At 40.7% G+C, this 26,034-nt stretch overlaps 3 protein-coding genes across 5 annotated transcripts; 1 reads left to right on the top strand and 2 right to left on the bottom strand.

The window, feature by feature from the left end:
• Positions 1-131: 131 nt before the first annotated feature.
• ampd1 (adenosine monophosphate deaminase 1 (isoform M)) lies at positions 132-6,603 on the bottom strand. The gene is made up of 15 exons (XM_077719014.1): positions 6,167-6,603; positions 4,828-4,993; positions 4,509-4,641; positions 3,980-4,145; positions 3,639-3,858; positions 3,210-3,339; positions 2,931-3,125; positions 2,620-2,751; positions 2,321-2,484; positions 2,098-2,224; positions 1,718-1,881; positions 1,484-1,604; positions 1,002-1,175; positions 820-930; positions 132-466 (listed from the first exon to the last, which is right to left on the bottom strand). The coding sequence occupies exons 1-15, from the start codon at positions 6,186-6,188 to the stop codon at positions 311-313; spliced, it is 2,181 nt and encodes a 726-aa protein (XP_077575140.1). The 5' UTR covers positions 6,189-6,603; the 3' UTR covers positions 132-310.
• A 2,028-nt stretch (positions 6,604-8,631) lies between these two features.
• On the top strand, positions 8,632-10,855 carry rassf11 (Ras association domain family member 11). Its single transcript, XM_077724028.1, has 3 exons — positions 8,632-8,703; positions 9,131-9,243; positions 9,323-10,855. Exons 2-3 carry the CDS (start codon positions 9,141-9,143, stop codon positions 10,588-10,590), a joined length of 1,371 nt encoding a protein of 456 aa, XP_077580154.1. The 5' UTR covers positions 8,632-8,703; positions 9,131-9,140; the 3' UTR covers positions 10,591-10,855.
• Positions 10,856-10,987: 132 nt separating this feature from the next.
• csde1 (cold shock domain containing E1, RNA-binding) lies at positions 10,988-25,982 on the bottom strand. 3 transcript variants are annotated; one of them, XM_077713052.1, is made up of 21 exons: positions 25,837-25,982; positions 22,592-23,291; positions 21,436-21,686; positions 19,198-19,396; positions 18,942-19,108; positions 17,914-18,000; positions 17,424-17,521; positions 17,258-17,339; positions 16,689-16,817; positions 16,475-16,600; positions 16,172-16,387; positions 15,969-16,109; positions 15,703-15,873; positions 14,577-14,684; positions 14,130-14,308; positions 13,930-14,042; positions 13,724-13,843; positions 13,469-13,647; positions 13,216-13,379; positions 12,988-13,120; positions 10,988-12,275 (listed from the first exon to the last, which is right to left on the bottom strand). In XM_077713052.1, exons 3-21 carry the CDS (start codon positions 21,559-21,561, stop codon positions 12,228-12,230), a joined length of 2,586 nt encoding a protein of 861 aa, XP_077569178.1. In that variant the 5' UTR covers positions 21,562-21,686; positions 22,592-23,291; positions 25,837-25,982; the 3' UTR covers positions 10,988-12,227. The 3 variants fall into 3 exon arrangements, with proteins under 3 accessions (XP_077569178.1, XP_077569185.1, XP_077569194.1); XM_077713059.1 differs by having other exon boundaries at positions 18,999-19,108; XM_077713068.1 differs by lacking the exon at positions 21,436-21,686.
• Positions 25,983-26,034: the final 52 nt, after the last annotated feature.

Genomic DNA, 26,034 nt, shown 5'->3' with positions numbered 1-26,034 from the left:
CAACACTCTGCCTTTTGGCTTTGTGTATTGTGTCCACTAAAAGGTTGGGGAAATATTTCTTCTTGTGCAATTTACTATCTATACTACTATTTTGAGGTAAGGATCAAGTACAAAGATCACCAACAGACATCTGTGTTGACTCCCATTCTCTTTTTAATGTAGCTGGAGCAGTGATGTTCCTAAAGAAGACAAATACTAATGCAATTACAATACATTAGAGTGATGGATTATCAACAGTGTCTCCAGATGAAACAACACTAGAGACATTCATTTTCCATTGGCGTTCATTTTCACATTTTAGATGTTGGTTTTACTCCGACTTTAGGCCCTCCTTGATGAGGTTGAGCTCATATGAAATGGTCTCGTAGCGGTACGCCATACGGATCTGGGCAACGTTGGTTTTCCTGATGTCGTTTCCCTCCGGACCCTCTTTTAAGTAGTCTTGACCCAAGAAATGAATTTTCTCCTGAGCACAGACAACACAGCAGATAGCAGAGATGATGTTCAGTAAAAAATTCTCCATCTGATCGAAATTCTGGAAAAACTACATATTATTTTCAGGTAGAATCTGGGAATTTGCTAAACTAGGACTACATTTCTCCTAGAAAATACTTCGCTGTCTCCAAGACAGTTCCTGGGCATCTAAATCCCACAAGATGGCAGCAAAGAATTACGTTTTTTCAATGATGCCGTTATCAAATTCGACTTTTGCGTTCAGAGGTTGTCAACAACAGTAAAGTATTATACTTTCATTACAGTACTCGTGTACATTCAAACCATATCGATTGATGCTAGAAGTTTACTGTCTAATTGCGCTACCTCGTCCGACATTGCGCTCTGCAGCACACTGTTTCTGGAGATCTCGCACATGTCACAGGTGCTGAGTTTGAAAACCTGTGCTGCGATGGCGTACTCCTCCATCAGAGGCTCCTGCGGGTGACACGAACGTCAGATATTTAGCCATTTGTATTTTGGTCCATTTCTTTATCTTATGGCAAAACCTTGGTGTAGTGAAACTGCATAGGGTCATCCGTGGAGAGCGAGACCACCAGGCCTTTCTTTTGGAACTCCAGCAGTGGGTTCTTGGCATACTCAAGGAAAAGACTGTTGTTGCTTAGGGGAGACATGGCAATGGGGATCTGGGTCAGGTAGTACAGGTACTGCAGTACTGGACTCTGGTGGTTGAAGAATATGTTCAGAAAGTTTTAGCAAACGAAAGACCTTTGTATAATTTCTGATTGGTCTTGGTTTCATGACTGTGAGTATAGTTTATATTCCATTTATTCATTTTGTCTATCTCATGTACAAGATTTTCATGTATTTTTACTTTTAATAAATTCTGAGTACGGCTCTCGAAAAAATAATATCTGAAAATATGAATCGTTCATGATCTGTTTATGTCTGTCAGAAAGGTTCCCGACCCCTGATGTAATGTAAGGCAGACACACACGCACGTTGCATTCTCGGCCTTTTTGCCACTGACCTTTTTGAGGTTGAGGCCGTGTGAGATGTTGTCAGCCGTCATAAAGGCAGCCAGCAGATGTGTGATGGCGCCGGCTTCACCGCAATGAGGCCTGAACATGAACGTGTTCATGCCTCTTTCTCTGTAACAATGAACACAAATTAAAAGCCTTATTCTTGAATGCAAACTGTTTTTGATCAATTGAACAAATCCAAAAGCTGAAAATGTAGAACGGACCAATTTCAGGTTACTGACCTCCGTAGCTGGTTGAGCACAGCGATATTGGCATACATGTAGTAGATGTAGTAGGTGTAAGATGGGTTCTTAGCAATGTCCCACTCCTCTGGTTTGGGACTCTTTGTGGAGAACATATGACCACTGTGCTTTGACTCGTCATCCACGCTGTCGAAACCTGTCACCTATGCACCGGGGAGAGGTTGAGGCGTGAGCATTCACAGCCAATCTTGCCAGTTTAAATTAATAGGATGCCTAACGCCAACAATGGAATGAAATGAGTTATATCAAAAATAATTATAAGAAAAATATCTTTTTTTGTTTAATCATGTATCCAAAAAACTGGCCACAACCACACTATGCTAAATACAGCTACCAATCTATATTTATTTCCCACTTACGTGCTTGAGGAAGACACTGAGCTCGGGGTTGGACTTGGGGTCGATAGTGGCATTAAAAACGGGAAGGAAAATATTCTCCAGCATCTTTCCAAAGTGGGGGACAAAGTCCCTGGCTCTGAAGATATCACTAGATTCCAAGATTAAAATGAGGATTTACAAAAAGACATAGGCAGCAATTTAAAAGGATGTGATGAAACTTGCGTGGATTGGAAAAAGGACCTACTAGATTCTGGGAATTTGAATCATCCACTTGAGGTGAGGAGAGTAGACCCTGTGCTTGACAAACCAACTGGAGAGTTTGGTCCATTCATTGGGCGTGCAGCCGTAGATAGACAGGCGAGGTTCGGCGTATTGGTACTTTGCATCTTCCAAATCGTTGGCTACTTCCTGTGTAAACAAAGGTTAGTTGACTCAAAAGAATTAGGTGGAAGTACATAGGCGGTTGGTGCACAGAGTGAAGAGGTGCTGAAAATATGACATTTATACGTAATTGACACATAATACTTTGCAAAAACGACTGACCTTGATGATGGTAGCAAAGTATTCTCCATTGATGTGATTCTCCGACTTAAGGTAAAGGTCACGCAGCTCGCTCGCTCCGACAGGGTTGTACTTGGCATTGAACTTGTCAAAACGCTGAAAGGTTTGTCTGCCCTTTAAAAAAAAAATTTAAAACAGAAATAGCCTCTCTTAGGAAAACTGCAATACCATTGTTAGGTTTTTTAAAACTAGTATGTATACATAGGAGTCTTAGTCCCTATGAAGATATTCAATAGAACCATTTTTTACTGTTATGATACATAACAAACATATAATTCCTGTCAATAACTCACAGCGTGCACATCTAGCGAATCCACAGTGAGGTCGTACGGATGCAGGTTGAGGGATTCAAAAAGCTCCTTCAAGGTGACCTCTTTCCCCTTGAGATTGTGCACAGTGCGGTCCGCATCCACTCGGTAGGATTTCTTGATGAAGCGCAGCAGGTGTTTCTGGTTCATGCAGGCAGCGGCGTGGATGTGAGTGTCCACCTGGTGAGGCAAAAATCACCTGTGTCAACAATTCTCATAAGAAAGGGGAGTCAACCCAAGCTGTGTGAATTGGATTTCCACTACCTTCCTGCAATTGTAGAAATCTCTGTGAGGGTTATTCTTCAGCTCTTTCATCTCCTCCATCTCATTCAGCATTTCATGCACGTTGAACTTGGACATGAGGAACTTCAGACGGCGATGAGTGTATGTCTTTCTAAAAGCAGAGTGACATTGAAATAAATAAAGCAAGCAAGGAAAATTATAATACAATCTTAGCTGTATTTGTAGTGAAGAAGAGGCACAGTAAGTCCCACTGTCAGTTTTCAAACACTAAATAAAATATATTGTCAACAAGTATCCCAAAATATATGATGACACAGCCATAAACAAAATAATTGATCTAACGGTTTGCCTCTGCATAGCTCAAACCAATAACCTAAGGGAAAGTAAGGGGGTGCATGACTTGTAAGCCACTAAAAAATTTGAAAATAGCCAAGCCCAGAAGAGACTCACGTGGGACCCTGGGCAATGAGAGCGATGAGAAAGTTCATGTCATCGATGAAGGTAGCGTGGTTAGGATATGGCAGGTCTCTGGGTTCGTGTTTGTCTGCAGCTTCAGCATCATTGTACAAATAGATGAGACCATCCTTCATACGCGCAATGTAGCCAATATTCTCCAGCAGGCTCGCTGTTTCAAATGGGTCTTCTCCATCCTTTGGCGGGGCTGTGAAAACTGGAAATACATGGAAAGAAAAATGGTAATTTTTCACCAAATACAGAGAAGGAGAAGCACTGATAAAGTTTCAGTATTTGTACAAGGAGTTATTTTCAATCAAATTACAAATCGTCCTCACCAGGTTGCACCTGGTCTTCCACCTTGAAGGTTTCGCCTTCGATGTCCCGGAGGTACTGCGACGCCGTCCTTGGAAAACGCTGGTAGGCCAACTTCATGTACTTCTCTCGGATGGTCAAAGCACGGTATAAACCTTTGCAGGAGAGCTCAAAGTCATCCATGGTAACCTGATGAAAAGAAATGTGTATCGTTCAAATTAGTGGTGGATTTGACATTTCTTGAAATTATAGTTCATTTGGATCAGATCCATATTATGCATTGGCAGTATTCTACATTTTAAATGCAAAAAAGGTAATTTTTCTGAGCATAAATCACAAATATTCACAAGTCAGAAACAATACATTTTTTACCACTTTGATTAACACACAGCAATAAAAGGTATAGTCTACTTCTGTTTTTTGAAAACTCTAAAAATGTAGATCAAATCTCAAATGATCGGCATCGGTGGAGGTTCTTTCTGATCATTTGGCAAGTGTTTGCTTGGTTAAAACTATAGCAGTACAAAATGTGAATAAATTGGCACACAGTACCCCAGAAGCGTAATCTCCAATGATGGCAACTCTTTGGAAGTCTGGTACTTCCAAGTAGGTGGGTCTGTCCACTTCCACCACAGGGGCTGCAGCGGTTTGGTCACTTGGTCTCGTAGCACGAAAACGGCGCTTGCTGTGTAAAAATCAATAACCGAGAAGTCTCACTTTTTAGAACTCGGAAACAGTTGACGTGAAGTGTTTTCGAACAAAAACATGTCTCAGCGGAATATGACAAGTGCATGTAAACATTCATTTTCCGTACTGCTTTCCCCCACAAGGGTCGCGGGGGTGCAGGCAATAAAAAGCATGCCAAACTCACCGCTTCTCAACATCGTCGTCAGCATGCAAGTGGTGTGCCATTTCAAGGTGGAGGATGGGGCAGTCCTCGGGCACGTCAAAAACGGAAATCTCATCCCGGACGTCCTCGCCTTTGGTCTCGGATGCGAAGATCTGCTCGGCAAAGGCCCGCATCTTCTCGTCGGTCTCTGTTGGACAGCAATGACAGCATCAGAGGTGAACATCTTGAAACACTCGAGGCTTCCCCATTGGGTCATGCAGCACGACGATGCTTTGACAAGGACGACTGCAATCCTACCAAGCAAGTCTCAGATGATACGCTATCAGAATACCAGTACATGGTCAAAATGACACAAAAAATATATAAACAGAAAGAAAGCGGTACCATGGGACGACAATGACGATGGACAACACGGTGGCCTCAGTCTAATCTCACAATGCCTGCTACATATGCAGCAGTGGCCTACATGCAAATCGTCTAAGTTTCCACACGAGAGACAACCATTCCACTATAGCCCGTGTGATCAAAAGGACCACGTCTCACCCTGCATACTTACTCTGTAGACCTGATCATGACCGGCAAGAAAGTAGCACCACCCAAGATAAAAAAAAACAGAGTGTTAGAAAGGACAGGCGTGAGCTTAAAAAGATAATGAGTGATACGTTATGGGCTTGCACATCATGTCTCTGGAATAGAGACTGTGAATGTGAAACAATGCTGTTCAAAAATCAAACATCTGTATTTTTATTAAATCCAACAGACACAAACACCATTTAAAATAAAAGTGTAAAAAGCATGTACAATGGACTCAGAATGTTTATAGACCCGTTCCTGAACCTAAGCGTGTCATTTTAAGTTGTTTCCTCATTTTCTTCCAATATTTTATTTTTTTTATAGCAATATCTCTGCATTTTGACTGAGTTAACCTACTAATTTTGAACATCGGACACGTCCTATATGAAATTTTTATGAGTTTTTTGGTGTTAGTTATCATTACATTGTGTCTCTTATCGCTGCCTTTCCTCGGCTGGCATCAGAAAATAACAACAAAAACACTTTCTTTCCCTCAAATAGATTCTGCAAGAAAAAAAAGAACTTTATATAACAAGAAGACAACTTGAGTTTTGCTGATTTGCATCTACCCAAGTAATTGGTAGGACACCTACTATGTTTAGCAGGTGGTAAGAAAAACAGTTTGTTGTGACATAAAATGAATAGCTGACTACATTGCTCAAAGTGGCCTTCTAAAATTAGAACCACTTTATCTGACCCTTCTTGATAATATACCCGACCTCTGACATATTTATTCAAAAGATTAGAAGAGTTTACTTTCTTTTGGAAGCACATTGACCACACTCACCTGGTACCACAACTTTGGGCATGATGACTCGCTTCGTGTACGTCTCTCCGGGTGAGAATCAAGAGGGTGGTCGCCGTCACAGGACCACTGTGGTGCGGTGCTAGTGCTGGTGGGAGTGGGCGAACCAAGAGTCGGGTCACGGCAATATTAAGATACGGGGAGGCGCACTTGTAACCGGATTCTGCTGAGGTCGAAGCAGCCGGAGAAGCCAGCGAGGCCATCGGCCCCTCCCCGACATCATACGCAGTCAGATAGAGGTGTGCGCCTCTATTTTAAGACGCGTGGCCCACCACAAACAGAGTCGGCGTACGTAAACAAAGACTGAAACGTCAGAATGTCGTGCGCCGAGAGCGAGAGTAAAATGAATTATCGTAATGATGAGACATTTAAAAAATGCTCAACAGGATCGCGCTTGTCAACCTCATCGCTGTCACACCTGAAGATTCCCAATATAGTTATTGTCGCCAGGGGCGGAGCTTAGGGGAGGGGTTGTCCCCAGGCTGACAGTCGTCGAGGGACGCCCACCCACCCGCGAGTTATGATTCCCTATCACTGTATTACAAGGGTGTCAACCACAGTTTTGGTTCATGCCAGATCTCATGATCTGGATCTCATGTGGACTAGTTTGTTAAATTAAAAATTGCATGTTAGCCATTTTCACCATGTTTTTCAATCTATGATGGAAAAGTCAATGAAACAAGTTAATGACCTGTAGTGAAATTATATGAGAAGTGGACTCTAAACTACTTGAAGTGATGTGCTACTTCATATACTTGACTTCACAATACGTATTAACTTGTTCAATACAACCCGGTGGATCAAGTGGTTAGTGTACAGGCCTTACACCTCTCAGCTCCCGGGTTTAAATCCAGGTCGGTACACCTGTATGGATTTTGCATGTTCTCCCTGGGCCTGCGTGGTTTTCTTCTAGGTACTCTGGTTGCCTCCCACATTACAAAAACATGCATGGTACCCTGATTGGTCACTCCAAATTGCCCATAGGTACGGGTGTGATTGTGCTCGGTTGTCCGTCTCTTTGTGATGTTTCATGTTTTGCAGTTTTGTGGATTTTGTGGTACACCACGAAAAATGGGTGACTATAGAGGAAATATTTTCTATAACATTGATAAAAATCTCACAGTAAACCACCAAAGGAAATCTAAAAAAAAAAGTGGATACAAATGTTAAAAGTTGGTACCTAGTTTGAGTTTTCCCAGAAGAGAATTAAATTGTTTTGCCTGTTAATATTTGTATTTGGCATGTATATAAACCAATAATTGTTGTAAATATATACATTTTTCATAAGCATTGGATCATTGATCGCAGCATAAACTATTAAACATCACACTAATGTTTTACACGCTTCACTTGTGTATTAATCCATCATAAGACTTTGCAGTCGGAAGACAGTCAGCAAGACCTCTATTTTTAGGGAACGTGAACTTAAATGTCAGAGTTCATTTTACCTTTCAGTGAGTCCCAGATCAAGTTAAAAAAAAAGGTCTGCTGGTTCAAATTTAAGAAATTCACTCATGGAGCGTACCAAAAATAATCCAATACAATACGACTATGTAACCCAAGCAATTAAGAACTATTACGAAACCTTATCATTTTCAGACTTGCCAGCCAGTCCGACACATAAAGATACCCATCCAATAGCAACAAATTGTGGTCACATGTCTTATCTGATCTTAGTGGGTTCTCATAATACTGACACCTGGAAGTGTGAAGGGGTCTGCACTGGGATTATGGTAAAATTTTCAGGTCACTGTTTGGAAATGAATTGACAAATGAATTGCTCAATCATCACTTTTCTAATACAATCATTGTGGTTTGCAAGGTGGGCATGTGCTGGACGTAGTTCACATGGCAACATCGAGAAGATGCGAGGGTCAAAGTTGCTCCTATCAGGTTACTTTGCAACCCCAACCCGACCCCCTCGAATGAGTCAACAGCAGCTGTCCGTGCATACATAGGGTGGGTGTACTTGTTTTTAAAACATGATGAGCGGTTCTCAAATGATTCAAGTATTACACTGAAGAATACCTGGCTTTCCCTTGCGATTGGCTGGACACTGATTCTGGGTATCCTCTGACTGGTACCCATATTTGGCTGGGATAGGCTCCAGCACCCCCCGCTACCCTCGTGAGGATAAGCATCTGGGAAAATGAATAAATAAATATTTAGCTCTCCTAGTAGATCGACAACCAATCATAGCTATGGGGGATTTAGGGTGTTCAACCATCCTACTATGCATGTTTTTGGAATGTGGGAGGATTTTTATATCTTAAGAACAAAATGAAGGGAAGTCAAGAAAAAATAATACAGTACATTTGCCATCAAAATGTCATAAATGTCACCATGCCAAAAGAGGCAAGAATTCAGTGAGTGTCAAATGGGTGGGATCAAACTACTTTTGGCTTGTTTAAATGCCTTTGGGAGTTGAAATGAGTCTTAATTGGTCTGTTTTTTCCTCCTCTTGAGCAGAATACTCAGCTAAGCAGATAAGTCACACGCAGCACAAAAAGCACGAAACGGTAAGGTCCTTTTAGGAACTTTTTTTCTCCAAATGTTATAGGGTAATTTAAAAAATATGCGGTTGTTTTATGCGTCATGGAGGATTTATATATTTCTTATACTTCCCTTATTCTTTATCACTGTACTCTCATTGCGGAAAAGTCACATCTCCACATGAATTCATTTAATTTGATACTTCCTTTTTACTTCCATCTAATTGTACAACTAGAATGCAATTTTTTACCAATATAAGACAAACTGAAGATAAGTGAATGAACGGAGAATTGGAAGATGTCTTTGAGAGGCTTAAAATTGCTCCACTGTTTGTGGAATGCCTTGAAAAGAAATTGTTAAAATGCACCCTCTCATCCAATGTGTTTGATTTGTTTGTATTTTACCTATTCAAAGATGTAATGGCCTACTTTCACTCATTAGTTTTTTTCATAGATTGGACACAATGGAAATTAAAGTGACAGTGGATAATCTGCCACGTTTGGTTTGTGGAGTAACTGATGAGACAACATGCCAAGATGTGGTTACAGTGTTAGCTCAAGCCATAGGTAAGTGCTTACAAGTGGTGGGTATATAATTATTTGATTGACACTCCTCCACCCCAAAAATCCCTCAATTTTCATTTAGGTCAACCTGGACGCTACATGTTACGCGAGAGGTTCAAAGACTTTGAGAGATGCATGTCTCCAGACGAGCGTCCCTTGGAGATGCTAAGAAAATATGGAGAACACGCCAAAGAAGTTCAGCTCGCATTGTTCCACGGCAGCCCTTCAGTTTCCGACGAAATGAGCCGAACCAAAGCGGGTCGACGCCAAGCTTGTCCGCCATTAAGGAGGAAAGAAGCCAACGCGAGAGTTTGGCGTCGAAACGGTTCTCTGAATCAGCATCGGCATAGTCTTCCATTATCCTGCTTGAAGCGCGACACGGAACAGAACCAGGAACATCTGAAGAGACCCAAAAGAAAGTCTTTGACCTTCATGGAGGAGGCCTGGGAATGGCTGGAAAACTTGGGAAAAACACAGGTTTACAGCACCTCGTGTGATAAGGATAGCGGCAAGAGGAATGAAAAAAGGAAGCGAAGTTTTCTAAGTATCACACTTTCTGATGGAAGAAAGAATCCACGTGACCAGAAACAAGTCCAGGGTCACAGGAAGTCCAAGTCCGACTTGGATCATCAAACATCTTGCTGCATGGGAACTCAGCAGAAGGTCAAGGAAGACAGATATCCCAAGAAAACACACGGGCATCAACTCGAAATCTCCAACAGTTGTGAGGACGAGATCAATCACCTAAGAGAAACCATCATATACCAGCTTAGTTACCTTCAAAAGATCCAAGTTGTGGTAGAGAAGGTAGACAATGAGATTTTAGAGCTAGAGGAAAAGGAACAGGCCAAAGAAGAGCAAAAGTTGATTGAATTGGAGCAAATAAGGTTCTGGGAGAATGAACTAAAGGCAGAGGAGGCATTTGAAAAAGATTTGCTGAATCACTTCCATGAAATGAAAGCTAAGGTTGTGGACTGCAAAGCTAAACTGGGGGATTACAGGAGCAAAATGGAAAAAATTGCCTTCCGTGGAGATCCAAATCTTTGCTCTAAAGAGGGCCAAGACGTTGGGGAAGAGAGTCTGTCAAATGAGACAATAAGTGGGGAGTTGATAGAGTCAGAAGTTGATTTAAATGGTTACAGGAAGTGGCCGCCCAGAAGCGATGTCCACCACCCTCCAGCAGCTGTTATTCCCCCAAGTCTGATAAAAACACGGCGGCCCACCGGGCCAGTTGAGTTGAGGGAGTGGTGGGCCCGCTGGTCTGCACTCCAAAATGCCAAGACAAACCGGAAGGACACTAAGATCCACCGCTCAGAGCTCACCGTATATTTGGGCAGTACCAAAAATTAATTACAGGAGGCTTTTAAAAATTGTTAATTATGACCTGCTACATTGTGAAACACAGCTTGAGAACAATAAACAACAATATTTTTGACAACTGCAGACTATTTTTGTACTTTATGCACGAGTGTAAAAAAATGATATCACACCCATCCTAGTGAGGGTGCTGGAGCTTTACATAGCTGTTTAGATTATAAATGAGCAACTGGCTTTGTGGGATATATGTAAAAGATTTCAGTCAAAAAGTATTCAATAAATGTTTTTTGCAAAAGGACTTTGATTTACAAAATTCTATTTTTAAATAAAAAATAGTATACATGCCATTATTCAAATCTGATTGTTCACTCTTGGCTTATACACGTATCATGCGATTTCATCAATGATTACAACAAAAAGAAAAGACCACTTGGTTTTTCATAAAACTTTAATTTGCTTATTCATTTGAGACCATTAACAAACGTACATAAGAACCTTTGTACGCGGTTCAACTGAAACCCAGTGATCTCTGCAGACTGATTGATCCTCATTCCGTTCTTTTTTTTATTTATTTTTTTACTTAGTTACTAATACCTTACTCTTTCCCCATAATTTTGTTCTTATATATGAAGTTTGACTTTAACTAAGGGAAGAAAAGCACACATTACATACAGTATTGTTCGACTCCCGGGTTTGGGATGCATAACATTATCTCTACTGAATGAGAGAGCCATCTTTGGATGGCTCTCTATATTGGTGGCAGGCTGGGAAACAAACAAACCTTCTTAAGCCTCACCAACACCCTTCTCTTTGCTTGTAGTATTTCTTTTTTTTTAATGTTTATTTTAGGCACCTTGTTTTTCATAATAGACTGTGTTTCAATGGAAAAAGCAATAACGTGAGGAATTAGAAGAGAGAAAAAAAATGCAGATATAACATGCCAATGGGAATTCTGCACCTGGGAGAAATTGCTTTAGTGGAGCTGGTGAATACCAAAAAAGTATCTAAAGGCTCCAGATTGGTAAAAGTAAACCCCATTAGACCCAGGAACACGCGTACACCCACACCATGCTTTCAAAAAGCTCTCAATTCAAGCATTTAAAAACTGCTCAAAAAAGCGAGCAGAGAAAAATCCTCGGTTGAAGCCCACACATGAGAATTATGATCCTCCTTATGGAGGGAACTTTGCTTTATGCATTTTGTAGGAAAGCATACAGTAGCAGAAATCTCACAATGAAACCATTTCAAGTGTCTATGTGTAAAGAAGCAAACAATAAAGGAGAAACAATATATGGAAAAAGTCACTCGAAGACATGCACGCACACCCATTCACTCCATCTAAACAAGTAGACACTTTACAGGTGCAGAATTCCAGACAAAGCTAATTCCATAACAATTGGGGGCACAGGTGGCCTAAGTCTGGTTTAGAGGGACAAGGCCGTGTCCCACACACAGTTAGGACACATCACACATGCACACACTCAGAGGTTTCATGTGCAATCATCAAGAACGTCGTACGACGGAGGAGGGCCGGGAGGTGAGGAAATGTGACCCGCATGAATTAAGTGGGCCAAATTGTTGGATTTTAAGCATCTCGTGCCATGTCGGCTTGACAAGGATATACCCCGACCGAGCCCGTCCCCCCTCCTACCAGCACTAAACAGTATTGCTCAGTCAATGACACCAGGCTGGTGAGTCTTGCGCTCCACACTGAAGCCCTGTATGGGAGACAATTGATTGGCATGTTAGTGATCTGACACAACTGTATTTTCTATTAAAATAATACTCTGTGAAAGCTAATTGTCTTTCCATAAATGCCAATGTGTGCAAAATCTAATCTTTTGATGACGGAATTCAAGTTTAATCCAAATCATCATGATGAAAATCGAGGATTGATGTTCATTTAAAAGAAATTCTTCTGATTCAAATAAGTCATCTACATCAGCGGCGGTTAAACAAGTCAGTATTTTACCACCCAAAAAGTTTCAAAACATTTTTAAACCATAAATTCTTTATTGCATTAAATAAGTCAGGGGTGTCAAACCCAGTCTGGTTAATGCTAACTATATCTCACTTAGACCGGACCAAGGTCACCTTTTTTGACACCATTGACGGCACTAGACGTCCAATCAATTTGACTGGGTGGGGTAAATTAGCGAATTGTTCGTTGTCCTGATCATTTGAAAACGCTCCGATGAGCATCCACACCCAGTCTGAGTTCATTTCGTCACTTCCATTACAGGGTACTACTTAAAGATCACTACCGTAAAATTCTGTGTCGAAAAAAAATCAAAGTATTCAATGATGTAGATTGAATATGGATAAGCTACAAAGTGCTCCCCAGGCAGAACCAGACAGCGGGTTGCATGTTTGATACCCCTGATCTAAGTAAGGCGCTTTGTGTATTCATGACTGTTAAGAGAAAAGTACCTTTGAATTGTCCGGTCCACGTGGCTGTCGAACAATGACAAGACGAGGGGCACTGGCATCGTCCAGCGTGATGCTCTTCAATCTGTTGACCAGACGGTCAGGACGTGGAGTCACTACCGGTTTGGGCCCTTCGCTGCAACGTCAAAGTCAAATTATACAATTTGAGGTTCATCTTTTTACTATGATCAGTGGACTGATTTAATTCCCAAAAGCCAAACATTGTCTCACCTGACTCGGCGCACGTTGCAGGCACTACATTTTCCTGTGCGTTGATTAAAGACAACGGAGAACTCCACTTCGTCCCCAGTCTGGAGCTCCAAGCCATCCTGCACTTCTTTGACGTGAAAGTAAAGTTTTTTGCTATCGCCAACTTCGTACGTGATGAAACCAAACTGGGGGAAAACGAATCAGATTTAAAAACATTTCCCCAGGTAAGACGCCATCATATCAATGAAAGGAATTTCATGAGCGAGATAGCTACCTGGTCTTTGACACACTCCACCAAGGCTAGGCGTTGAGGAACCACATTACAAGCCATCTTCTGTCCAGTATGGGATATTGTGCAAACCTGGAATTTCACCAGTTCTCCTTTTTGCAGACAATGAACCTTGTTAGCCAAACCCATGATTCCAAAAGGATAACTCTGGCCCTTTTCTCCACCTGACACAATCGAGCAAAAAAGAAATTAGTTTAGATCTTACGAGACACAAAACCAGAATCGAATTCAGAGACCCACCTTCTTCGATGACCTCAATCAGCCCTTGATATTCTTTCTGAGAGGGGTCCACACTGCGTATTGGACGGATAACTTTACCCCCGTTAACTGCTGTGCTAACATCATCGCCGATCCCATTCACTGAAAACAATGCATTTTACCATGTTCAATGAATGCTAGGACATTTAGGACAATTGCCCAACCTCCCAAAAAGTGTAAACTCATACCAGCAGCTACTTTGGTGACCTTTTCAGCACTGACTTTATTTGCTTTTCCCTTTGAGAGAGTATACTCCACTGTATCACCCAATTCAAGATTATCCAAGTCCCCACACATTTCACTAATGTTGAAGACAAAGAACAGACATTTGAACAAATTTCACCCTTTGTTGGCAATTTCCAAATCAGAATTGAATTGAGAATTTTACCTATAGTGAAAAAAGATCTCCTGGTCGTGGTTTGCAGTCTCGATGAAGCCAAAGTTATCCTTCAGAGTGGCAATAAAACCTTGCAGTCGCTTGCCGCTGTTGGCATTACGATTTAAGACTCTGATGGAGACTGCAGTCTGCTGGCCGCTTCTTTTCACCTCATTGATGGAGAACTCCACCTAGTGGTAAAAGGAGACTTTGTCATTAAGCTAAATTGACTTACTGTAAATCCTTTTAATTGGATTTTATGGGCTTTGTGTATCAGCTAAAGTAATCATGTGATGTCACAGGCTAAATGCTAACATTGAGTTTTACATCTTATATATAGCCAAGAATCTGGATGAATGACGAGTATTGTAGGTTTAAAAAAAAGAGCGCTAGTAAACTCTGGATTACAACATTCCAGTAACAATGTAAAATATCTCAAGTTATTTAGGCAGATGATACCTTGTCTCCAACCTGAGGGCGATATCCTCCCTCCAAGTCTTTAATGTGGTACATCACCGTGAGCTTCACTCCGCAGTCTTCATATGCAATAACTCCATCTTCAGGTTCCTACATTGTATAGAACAATAGTAATTAAATGCAGAGTCGAATAAGTGCTTTTTATGACCATGACGCGGGTAAGTGGTGGCTACATGTATCACATGTCAATCAGTATTTCTTCTAAAATTTAAAAATAAATCAATAGAAATGAACCACATCAAACTTGTAAGTCAAGAGGATCATGACTTTAAAGTTTGTTAAAAATAAGGCATGCATGTGAGACCTACATTCTAATTACCTCCTCGGTTAAGTATGAGGATCATGTAGGCATAGGTGATGAAAAATGTTATAGTAAAGTTCTCTTGTAATCATAACTATATATTCCCCCAGTGAACAGGATAGATAAGGACCAACCGAACCATTAAATGAGGTATAATATCGTGTTTTGGAACATGTAAACACATAAAAACAGGTTCATTAAAAAAGATCAAACATTAAATGCATTTTCGTCACCTTCACCGGCATCAGAGGTTACCCCGTTCACCACAAAACAATACATGGCCAAATGTTTAAAATATGTAGGATACAAAGTGGTCCCTCATTAAATGAGCAGCGTTAGGGTCTCGGCATCCCGTGAGTGTGCGTATGAGCTTCTCGCATCAATGGATAGCCATCAATGGCAGCCGGTGAGTTAATATATTACTATTTAAGTTATATTTTTATCATCAATAACTTGTCAGTCATTCTTCTTAAATTGATACTCTCCAAATCTTTAGCAGTTAATTGATGACCAGATGCATGCTGTCAGCTACACACATCCAAAAAGCTTCAAATAACCTTCAGAGCAGCAAAGACTAACCTTGTCTACCAATTTACCCTTAAAAAGAGGGAAAAAAATGTTTATCAAGAAAATAGCTATTTTGTGATTAATTAACTTTACTACATGCAGTGGCCCTGGTCCTACCTTGTCCTTTTTCTAACCACAAGAAGAGGGAAAAGTAGTTGATCATTGAAAAAGAAAGCAAAAAAAGGTCAAAGAAAATCATAAACTCTAACTAACCCCTTTGAAGTGTTCAAAAAGGAGTACCTTTTCCTTTTCCTTGGCCTTGCTGGGACTCGCATTTTTAGCAGTGCCCGTCACGACTTCTTTTTGCACAACCCCGATGAAGCGCTGCTCAGACTGGGTATGAAAGGACACGGTACCCTTCGGCAGTTTCTTGATGCGGACTGCATGGTTCCTCTGGGCGGAGAGCATATCCTTGCAAACACACAATCACAGGATTGAGTTACTTTGGTTCATTACAACCTGCACACGAACGTCAAAGACAGCATTAAGGGGAAAAGGTAGCATACGGGCACAACAGTAAACTCCACTTCATCAGAGATGTGCAGCTGGCTTTCTTCCAAAACTTCACTGAAGTGGAAAAACATCCGAGCATCCCGATCCACACACTTAATGAATCCGAAACCATCACGTATAGCAGCAATCACCCCCTAAAATGAGACTCGAGGTTAGTTCATTGTCTTCATTTACTACCCTGTTCTGTCTAGCTTACCATCTCCCGGGTCTCCTTGGTGACATCGAAAGAGTCTGGCAGGATGTCGATATTTGTGGCTCTCTCTAGCTTGTCTCTTCGGTCAGTGGAAATGTTGAATTGCACATGGTCTCCTTCCAGAAGAGTCACCTTTGATTTTGTGTCCTTTTCGCCAAACGGCATCTCTTTGTCCGTGAATCCAATTCGAGCACTGATACAGCCTGGGAGTGGGTCATTCTGTGCCAGAAGAAGAAGGACCAATTAAAATGAGGTGCTCTCTATCCAAGCAATTGCCCAAAACAATTACATGATCGATCAGCTTGCCTGGTTTTTTGTGGGAACCTTGGGGATAACTTTAGTGACTGTTCCCTCAAATTGTTCAATGCTTATATCTTCAAAGATGACAGTTCCCTGTGGGAGAAGTTTTACTTCTGTGGCAACCTCTTTACCCTTTAGACACAACAACATGAGAAGTCAGAGAACAGTATTGAAGAATTGTGTACCTGTTCAATTCTGTAAACAACTGAAAGACACCTACATTTCTGTCTTTGATTGTGAACTCTACATCATCTCCTGCTTGCAGAGCCTCGAGATCACCTTTAAACTCACTGTAGTGAAAAAAGATCTCCTTCACCACATCGGCCCTCTCAATGAATCCAAAAGCCTCCTGAAATGAAAATAGAATGGTAAGATAAGACTGAACTAAGCAAGAAAATAAAAATAAATAAAAATGTAGTCAACAGAGTACTAGAATTTAAACTTCCAGAACACCTCCGGCCCAGCAAAAGGGTTTCCATGTATCAAAAAACAAAAATAATGTAATATTTTGGGAACAAATGAATAAATAAAAGAACTACACATTGTGTTGAAAACCATATACTACATTGGAAAAAAAACAAGGAATTTTATCAAGTTTTAAACTGCAGGACCAACCATTTTGACAATTTGAGGAAAGATTTAGTATCTATCCAGTTGGCAAAGAAACTATTTTTCAAGAATTATAATAATAAACAAATAAAAACTCAAACTAAAACAACCCAAGTATATTTGTTTTCAAGTCAGTGCTTCTAAAGGTTGTTGTACTTTAAAAAAAACTTTATTTATTACCTTTGTCGCGCACACGACTCCCTGGCACCTCATTTGCTTTTTTGTCACAAGTTGAATATTGCGAGCGCTGACTGCACCAGTACTGGAAAAACAGGAATAGTAGTGGACAGTGTTCAAAGGGTCTTGATTGAGCAAGGAAGAACAAAGAGAGAGCGCTCAAACTCACTGCTTGTTGGTCTCCATATAAAAGCTGACTTTGTCGCCAGTGTCCAGGTGGGTATTTCCCTCAACATCATCGGAAGTGTAGGTAAGATAGAACACTTCCTGTGAAAAACACACCCCTGGCAAGCATTAATTTAACAGACAAAATGTGGAACGTCACAACGCATGTACAAAATCAAATTAAATGTCCAGATCAAAATAACCTTAGAACTGCACAAAACAAAGAAGCTGACCAATAAGCATTAGGGTAACTCATTTGGTTAAAATATTGCTATTTAGGAACAAAGAACTATATCAAATGGTGTGAAGTATAATAAACAGGTGCCAATTGTCAGAAGATAGATAAAGAGGAAAAGCAATATATATGGATATTTTTTCTTAAAATAATGTGGGCTGTGTGGCTTACAGTCTGGAAATAGAGGCATGTCTTTTACATGTCAGAATTACCAGTAGCTTGATTAGGTTGATAACTCAGAAATAAATTGACACTTTACCCCATTTCTTTCATAACAAACACTTCCATTTGGCACCTGGCCAGGTGCAGACTTCCCTTCTGTATTTCCAGGAATTGAGGAGACGACCTAAAGAAAAATATGGATAACGTTTAATAAACATCAATGACAATTTTAGCAATTTGAATCTAGAATTAAGGTGAAAACACAAAGACACAAAATAAGTTAACTGCTACCTATACTTAGTGAGACACAGGCACAGCACAGCAATCAGCTATTAAATTCAAACACAGCTCTGATTATGAGGCATTACAAAGAACAGGCTGCTCAACAACTTTACCTTGCCGTATTTCAATTCCAGTAACGTAAATCATACCCAATCCAAAACACTCATCCTTCAAAGGCTTCTGTTATTTGAGATTTTATCAAGCTCGTGTATGAAGTATGTTGAATTTGAATAACTGACTTTATGGCCAATGGCCAGGCTTTTAACTGTTGACCTGTAAAAGCTTTGATGGGTGACTTTTTAAATGTGAATCACATTATGACATGCCATTGTGTATTTTATGGGTTCTCATTCAATTACATGGAATGAGTTGCAATGGGAGGCAAAGTCTGGGGCGCAATATTCACTACAGTTGAACGACTCTTAAATTATCATATACGAGTTGCTGTGGGCATTTGCACAAAATTAGAAAGGTCAGGCTTTTCCAGTGCCAGACGAGGGGAAAAAAAATGCTAACAATGCTTACATAACTTCTCCGTGTATTAACATGTATAGCTGTATCATTATTTGGCATTGTAGTTTGCAGAGGTTTAAATGTACTCTGGGAGGTACTCAATTATATTTGCAAGCGCTGAAATGCTATAGAGCTGACACATTGTGGTTGTCATTCAATGTGCAAGTAGCTGTGCTGCGACTGTCTTTGTCTCTGTTTTCTATCTTTTAATACAAAATTGGCAGGGGATGAACTCATGCACACCTTTGAAAAAAAAACACTTGAAAATGAAACAGGGCTTTAGGGTTGAAAGACAAGGACAGAACCAAATATAAAACGGTGTTCCTTAACTGGATGAATATAACCATGCAGCACAGTAAAGGGATAGACGTGCAGGTCTGGCCCCACCTGGCCTGAAATGCGCTCCTCTGGCAGCACCTCTGGCTTAATCTTAAGCAGCTTGACTGCTATGGGCTTGCCAGTGCGCCTGTCAGAGGACACCTCAAACTCAACATCATCTGCAGAGAGAACAGCAGGGGTGAATAACCATTTACTGCAAGAAGAAATACGCACGCAAGGAAAGTTGTGTTGGTTCAGTGGTCCTCACCTCCTATTTTGAGGTCCTGCAGGTTGCCATTGTACTGTGAACAGTGGAAAAAAAGACGACCCTGACGTTCAGAGCACTGGATGAAGCCGTATGAGGTCAGAAGCTTTTCTATTACACCCATCTCTCGAATGCCAGGACCGGCTCCATTGGCGTAAGCAGTGTGTCCATTGTTATGGAGCATGCCTGGGTCAAAACTCATCTGTGGAAAGGGAACATGTTTCAAATATAAGACACAGTGAACAAAAAAATACATCAAATTGTAAGCTTCCAGCACGCCTTGACCACAAAAAAACTTGAAGATAACATGCACACTGCACACTTTAAATAACGTCAAAGGAAAGAAAACAAAAGCATGTCACATTTGGGCTGTCAGGGCAAAATGAGACACAATCCATTGATAATTGAATTGCAGGACAATTCAAATTCGGCACGTTTGAAATAGGAAAGCATTGCATCACAGTATTAGTAGTATGCCCTATAGACAACTTTTCAATTTGTAATTGGAACCATTATACAGTAACAGATGAAATAAACTTCTGGTTTCAAATAAATCAGAGATCCTTTATAGTCAGGTTTCTGGTCCGGACCCAGATACATATGTGATTTTCATTAAGCCAAAACGTTCATCAGCTTAGTTACACGGCCGCTTTACAAGTGATATGACTTTTAGGGTTTATAGTGTTGTGGTACAAGTGGGAACAAATAGTAGCATTCAGTGGTTGACTCGCAGTGCATGAATAAAACCCAAAAAGTTTAAGTTTGACAGCATTTTGTAAATCTGACGGCGGTCGACAGTTTTTAAGGGAACAATTTTCTTGTTGCTGATGAGAATGAACAATTTGGGTGGCATTTGATCACATTCAAATATTTGGGGATTGAAACACACTGCATGCGGCGCAACCATCATAAAGTTCAAGACCTCGGTTATAAGACGCAGTCCTGAACTGAGCTGGTCTGGCTTTGAATGAAGTACCTCACAACTAAATCATGATTCAATGAGAAAATCCAGCAAAAACTAAATTACAGAACCAGTCCTCACTCCTTGGTTAAACATGGTTTAGAACGCCACACAATTTCCATGCTGTTATGAGAAATCACCTGAGACAAAGATTTTAGAGGACCGTAAAAATCACCAAGAACACCCAGCATGCCCTCTTACTGATCTCTGGTATAAGGGAGTCCGCTTGTGTTTTTTACTTCCTGACTGGGGGTGGCAAGAGACTGAAGAGGATCGAGGAATAGACATGGGAGTGATAGAAGGGCCAGTTTTGCGAACCCCTGGGGGTTCGGAGGTACCCCTTTCCCTTTGTGACATTCTGGCTTGGGCTTGGCTATGCTGTTGAAGAGGATTTATCATTAAAGATACTTTTGCACAGACAATAAAACGCAATGACTGAAAATCTCATCCTGTCATTCTTTCGCCAATATAGTACCATATTTTTACTCGAAACCCTCATATGATGTCAATGAATACCAAAAGTGTGTGGAAAAATAATCCAATAGAACAAGATTTTTTTTTTTTTTTTTTTTTAAAAGGAGCCCCAACCAAGCTGCAATCATCACATCACTTCTGAGCATTTTTCCTACAACAATTGAATAAAAAAAATAAAAGCACCTCTAGTCAGTAAAATATTGCAAAACTAGGGTCCCACTACTCTAAGAATCAAATCAAAATAATAGCGCAAACTGCAGTACACATACAGTGGAGTGTGGTGGTAGGGTAGTGATGGGTTATGGGAATAGGAAGGGGGTCCAAGATCAGCCTCTTTTGTTGGCCCAGGAATGAATAACTTAGTCCCATGAATGGTACGGGTCTCATTTCATTTTTGCTGTCCATTAAACATGTGGGCAAAATCAGTCTTCAGTGGCCACATGCCAGATATGTCACACATTCCTCATCTTGAATTGCGTACAATGATTTGCCGGCCTATAGACGAAAAAAAAAACTAGGTTGGGCGTTGGGGTAGATTGACATTGGCGGCTAGCAAAGGGACTTTGGAAGGTTTACAAGTACTTTACTCTTCATTGCAGTCACCCTGGAACAATACCCCTGACAGAGGCTAGTCTCTGGAGCCCAGAGGGAAGGGGATGGAATGTTGGAGGCCTTTTACAGCCAAGAGATACGGTTGCAAGGCAGACTGATGGGCATTCGATGGGAAGGGTGGATGGGCAATTGATAATCGATGGGAGGGAAGACGATGGGGAGTTTTAGAAGTGTTGTGGCAAGGTGGAACTTACAGATCGGCCATATGGCGAAAGGCTGAGTCCGGCAGGGGAGGTGTTGCTCAGGTCAGCGCTAACAAACGTGGTGGGTGGCGATGCAGGCATGGTAAATTCAACAAAGCCTTTCCAGGGGCTGCCCATATTTTCCCATAAACTCAAATCCCACTTTTGTCGGTTTTGGATTAGTGTTTGTAATTTATTCTGAGTAGTTCCTGGACGGTAAATGATTAGTTCTAATGCCACCCCAATGATACACCGCTGGATATCTGCAGGGGGTGAAGAGAGGTACAAACAAGACGGGTGAGGCATAAAAGATCAGCCGGTCAGTATCACAATCAAGGTGTGCGGCCTCTTCTCCCCAGACAGGACCGTGTACACGATGTTAGTACTATATGTGGAAGGTGGTCTCTACCAGAGGCAACCTATTCACTACAGCTAGCAATATTGCCTACAAGATAAAAACCACACGAGTAGCTCTTCACATTTTACAGATTACAGGCAGTCGTCAATTTACTAGCACACTTCGTTCCGGAAAGACCGATCATAAACCAATCTGGTTGTATATTGATCCATGTTGTGGATACTGCACAATTAAGTTTAATATAATGTATCATCTTAGAGGGTTTTTGTTTCTTGTTAATCTTTAATTCATTCTTTTTTAGGTACAGTACCATACCTTTCATTCTTATAAGGTAGAAAGAAGGTTTTGAAAGAAAAATTGGTATTTCTTATAGTTGTCTTCTTGAGGTAGGGGTTAAAGGGCTAATATGACGTGACAACTGCCTGTAGGGTTCTAACAATTACACCAAGTGAAAAGATAAAAAATAAAAATTGTGAGGTATGGTGCATGGTTCAAAGGAAAATTCATTTAAGCAGGCATCAACTCAAGAAGGAAAAACTTTGAGATCGTTTCCCATAGTACTGTGGTACAGATTTTTTAAGGAGAAACCCAACAATCTGAAGTGAGGAGCTTTTTTGGACCAACATAGAAACTTAATAGAAATACTGGCAGCCATTGTTATCTTTGAAAAATGCTCTTAATAAAGAAAAGACAAACACTAACCCTGTTTTTTTAACCTAATTAAAAATCCAAGGGAAATAAGAGAAATTAGGTCAAATGTGATGCATAACTAAACAGGTTATGCTAAGCAGGAAATAAATTAAGACTGACCTTTTATGTCTTCTTGTAAGGCAATTCCCACGTTCTTGATGACTAATCAGTTTCGGCAGATCTCTTCACGCACAGTACGACACAAACACACACGCGCACACACACTTGTTACAGGCTTGTGGCACAAGTTGTAGATGCTTGCATCAAGCAAAGAGCAGAAAGAAATGCTGTGCAAAAAAGGGGGGAAAAAGAGACAAAATCTGGTAGAAAAACACGGCTTCCCAAAAAAAAAATGTTGGATGAAAACAGCGGGTGAGGAGAGTGGGTTTAAGAGTGGGGGCTTATGGAAAATAAAATAAAATAGCAGACAGCAGCTCACTCTACACCCCAGTGTTGAGTTGGTGGTGTGGTGAGGATGAGAGCTATGAGCAGCGTTGGGACGTGTGCTTTGTCAAAGCTGTTGAGTAGGCACAAACTTCTGGTTTCAGATCAGTTGTCGTCTTCCCACAATTGATTTGGGTGTAGAATTGCTTCTTTTCTGCTTGTGTAGACTGCCTGGTGTTGGTTTTTTTGGTCAATTCAGGATTTGGTTGCTTATGTTGTTTGAAACCCTTGAAATGATCGTAGATCCAACGAGTCTTGGAAGTTGCAACGTTGCTTGTTTTGCTTTGGAAGTTTCTCTTCGGTTTCTTTCTTACGATCTGAACTTTGAAGCAGTTGCGGATGGTACAAAAAAAATTCAGTCCCGTTTTACTTCATACTGTTGAAGAGAAGCACAATGATATATTAATAGGTATGATACATTAGCAAGGATTACAAACAATACCAGCATTCTAAATTAAAATTTCCATCAAAATGGAGAAATGAACTGTACAAAATGTTAATCATTTGTTTAATCAATGTATGCCACTTATGAGGTATCACTGAACCCCAGTATTTATGTTTGTGAAAACATTACCTCTGTACTCTCCGCTTCAAAAGAAGTAAGGCTAAATCGCATTTACTGACTATTTTGATGAAATTGCATTTTTAGTTTGTCTGACAATTGATATGTTTAGGTAATGTAATCCCGTTTTTTCATTTGAATACAGATTAAAAAAAAAATCATCAGGACCTTTGTTTATCAACTAAAATTGTAAGAGTTTGGTCACCCTGAGTATGCCCATTCAATTTCATTCAAAGGGGATGTGCCTTTGCGTGTTTTGGGAAGCCTGACTCATCACACGAAAATAGGTTCTCCCCAAATGCCCATGAATGCATCAGACTAGTAAGAGCACAGTGAGGAGCCTGGGGCAAGTGTTACATGCATACCTTTCGTTTAGATCTTGATATTTATGGACCTGTTCCTCGAATGTGATATAGCGCTACAGTTACAAACACAACCATTTTTTGGCATACTCAAGCGATGGTATTCAGTGATTAATTACATTGGTACCAAACTAACAGGAAAAGAATTGCATTTGTGGATTGGACATTGAGACTTGACCTAAATACTGTACACAGCTTTAAAAACAAGAAGCAAGGGATAGGTTGCTTTTCATTTGTCTGTGATGCAATATCTTCCAATGTGACTGCATGGACAAACTGTACTTTCTTGAACAAAATAAGTAGATTACAAGATCATAACACATAATTGAGAGCTCAGCGAACTCTCATTTCATTAAAAAGACATTCAATCAATTTGAACTGAGAAGACCGACAGTGAAGAAGGAACCAATGTTTTATCAACGTCAATTTCAGACAATGAGTTAATATGGCTGTTAGAACTATGGGTGAAACAATATATAAATACGGTGGTATATCACGATTGTTTTTATGCCAACAGTTTCTCGATATCCTCCCATCAAGAACCAATACCGTTTCACAAAGATGTCACCGTTTAATCAAGGGACCAACTGGTTGCAACTAGAGCATCTACCACTAGTGACTAGACCAACATTTTCTTTCATAGGAAGATTGCTGTATGTAAAAGGGATCTTTTACAAAGCACTTTGTGTAAAAAGGTTGATTGTGTGGCCAATTGTTTTTTTCTATTTATAGAAAGAGCTTATTATACTCTGACCACATTTTACATAGACATTTTTTTTTGGGGGGGGGGGGATAAGTCTACATTGCTGCCCTCAATTATTTACAAAGTAGTCCTACACAAAAAAAGCACACAAATTTACTTGCATGTTAGAAAAGGAGGAATGTCAACATTTTAAAGACAGGAAAAATAGAAAATCTATTAATTCAATGTAATAGTATTCCAGTGCTAAGAGCCTGACAACATTCAAAGGGCCCACGCGTGCTCCAGGAAAACAAACCCTCTGACAGGAGTCGCCATGTGACTTCTCAGCAGTCCGCCATACTCAGCTGGACTTGCTGAAGTGAAGGCCTGACCAAACACGTCGCAACACAACCGCAGCGACCAAAAGCGTCACAGCTGTGCTGTCGCGTGAAAAGAAAGAAATGTGTCCCACATTAAACGCCATTTCTCTCCCCGTGAAGTCGGCGCTAGTGATTGTCGCTCTCGTGCATTAGTGTGCTATTTCAATGACCTTGTCCGGTCGCGCACATTAGCATTTAGCTAACAATTTGGTGGCCGTATCCAGGGCGTTACCAATCGATCAACGTGGTAGTGGTACATCATCCCATAATAAGTTTGTTACGGGCCGGATGCGCTCGTTTACGGCATCCGAAAGTATCACGTTGTCGCCAAGCACACTCAACCGGGTCGTACAAGGGAAATAAGATAATCCAGTTTCGGATTAATATTAACTTCACGATGGAAGACTCGTTCTCAAACAACAGCACTTCCCCTGAAAAAGATCACTTTTGGACATCAAGCGCGTGAGATGTATGCTTAAAACACCATAAATGTAATACTTTAACTCATCTGCGGTTAATAAAAAGCTAGTCGCACGAGGATCGGACAACAAAGAAGCTGCGATTGGAACACGAGATCGCTTTAAATATTGTACTCGCAATGTTTTTGAATGACAAGGACTCAAATATAACGACTAGATACGAGTTGTGTCACTGGAATACTTTGATGACCAATAATTGTCACCAGCAGGGATTTTGTTAGGCCGTACCCGGTGCTAGTTGCTAAAGCTACATAGCAATGCTAAACTGCTGGGTCCGTGTGTGGGGTGGTGATTTATGCCGAGGGTGAAACGTCGGCTGCGATCAAGGCCCCACAAGATCGGCCAAAAACATTCGATTTTCAAGTCACCAGCACGACAAGGTATATCTACTCAGCGCACATGTCTATAAATGTGTTCGAGTCCAGTATTTGACCATAAATATTAATAAAAACTCACCCCAACAGCTTTCAGCACTGTCACCAGCGCCGCTAGAAGCAGCACGGCACATTACGTAGTGAATTTTACGGCTGCTCTCGCGATAGTTGCCCAAAGTTCACCAACCAAAGAGTGTAAAATTGAAAGAGATCATTCTTACCCTATATGTTGTTCTTGTTTTACGCATTCAGTATTTCCGTAATTATTAAGCGTCAAGCA

Source organism: Stigmatopora nigra, chromosome 1 (assembly GCF_051989575.1).
Source record: "Stigmatopora nigra isolate UIUO_SnigA chromosome 1, RoL_Snig_1.1, whole genome shotgun sequence".
In the NCBI taxonomy this organism is placed as follows: Eukaryota; Metazoa; Chordata; class Actinopteri; order Syngnathiformes; family Syngnathidae; genus Stigmatopora; species Stigmatopora nigra.
This window is presented reverse-complemented; position numbering and strand designations above follow the sequence as displayed.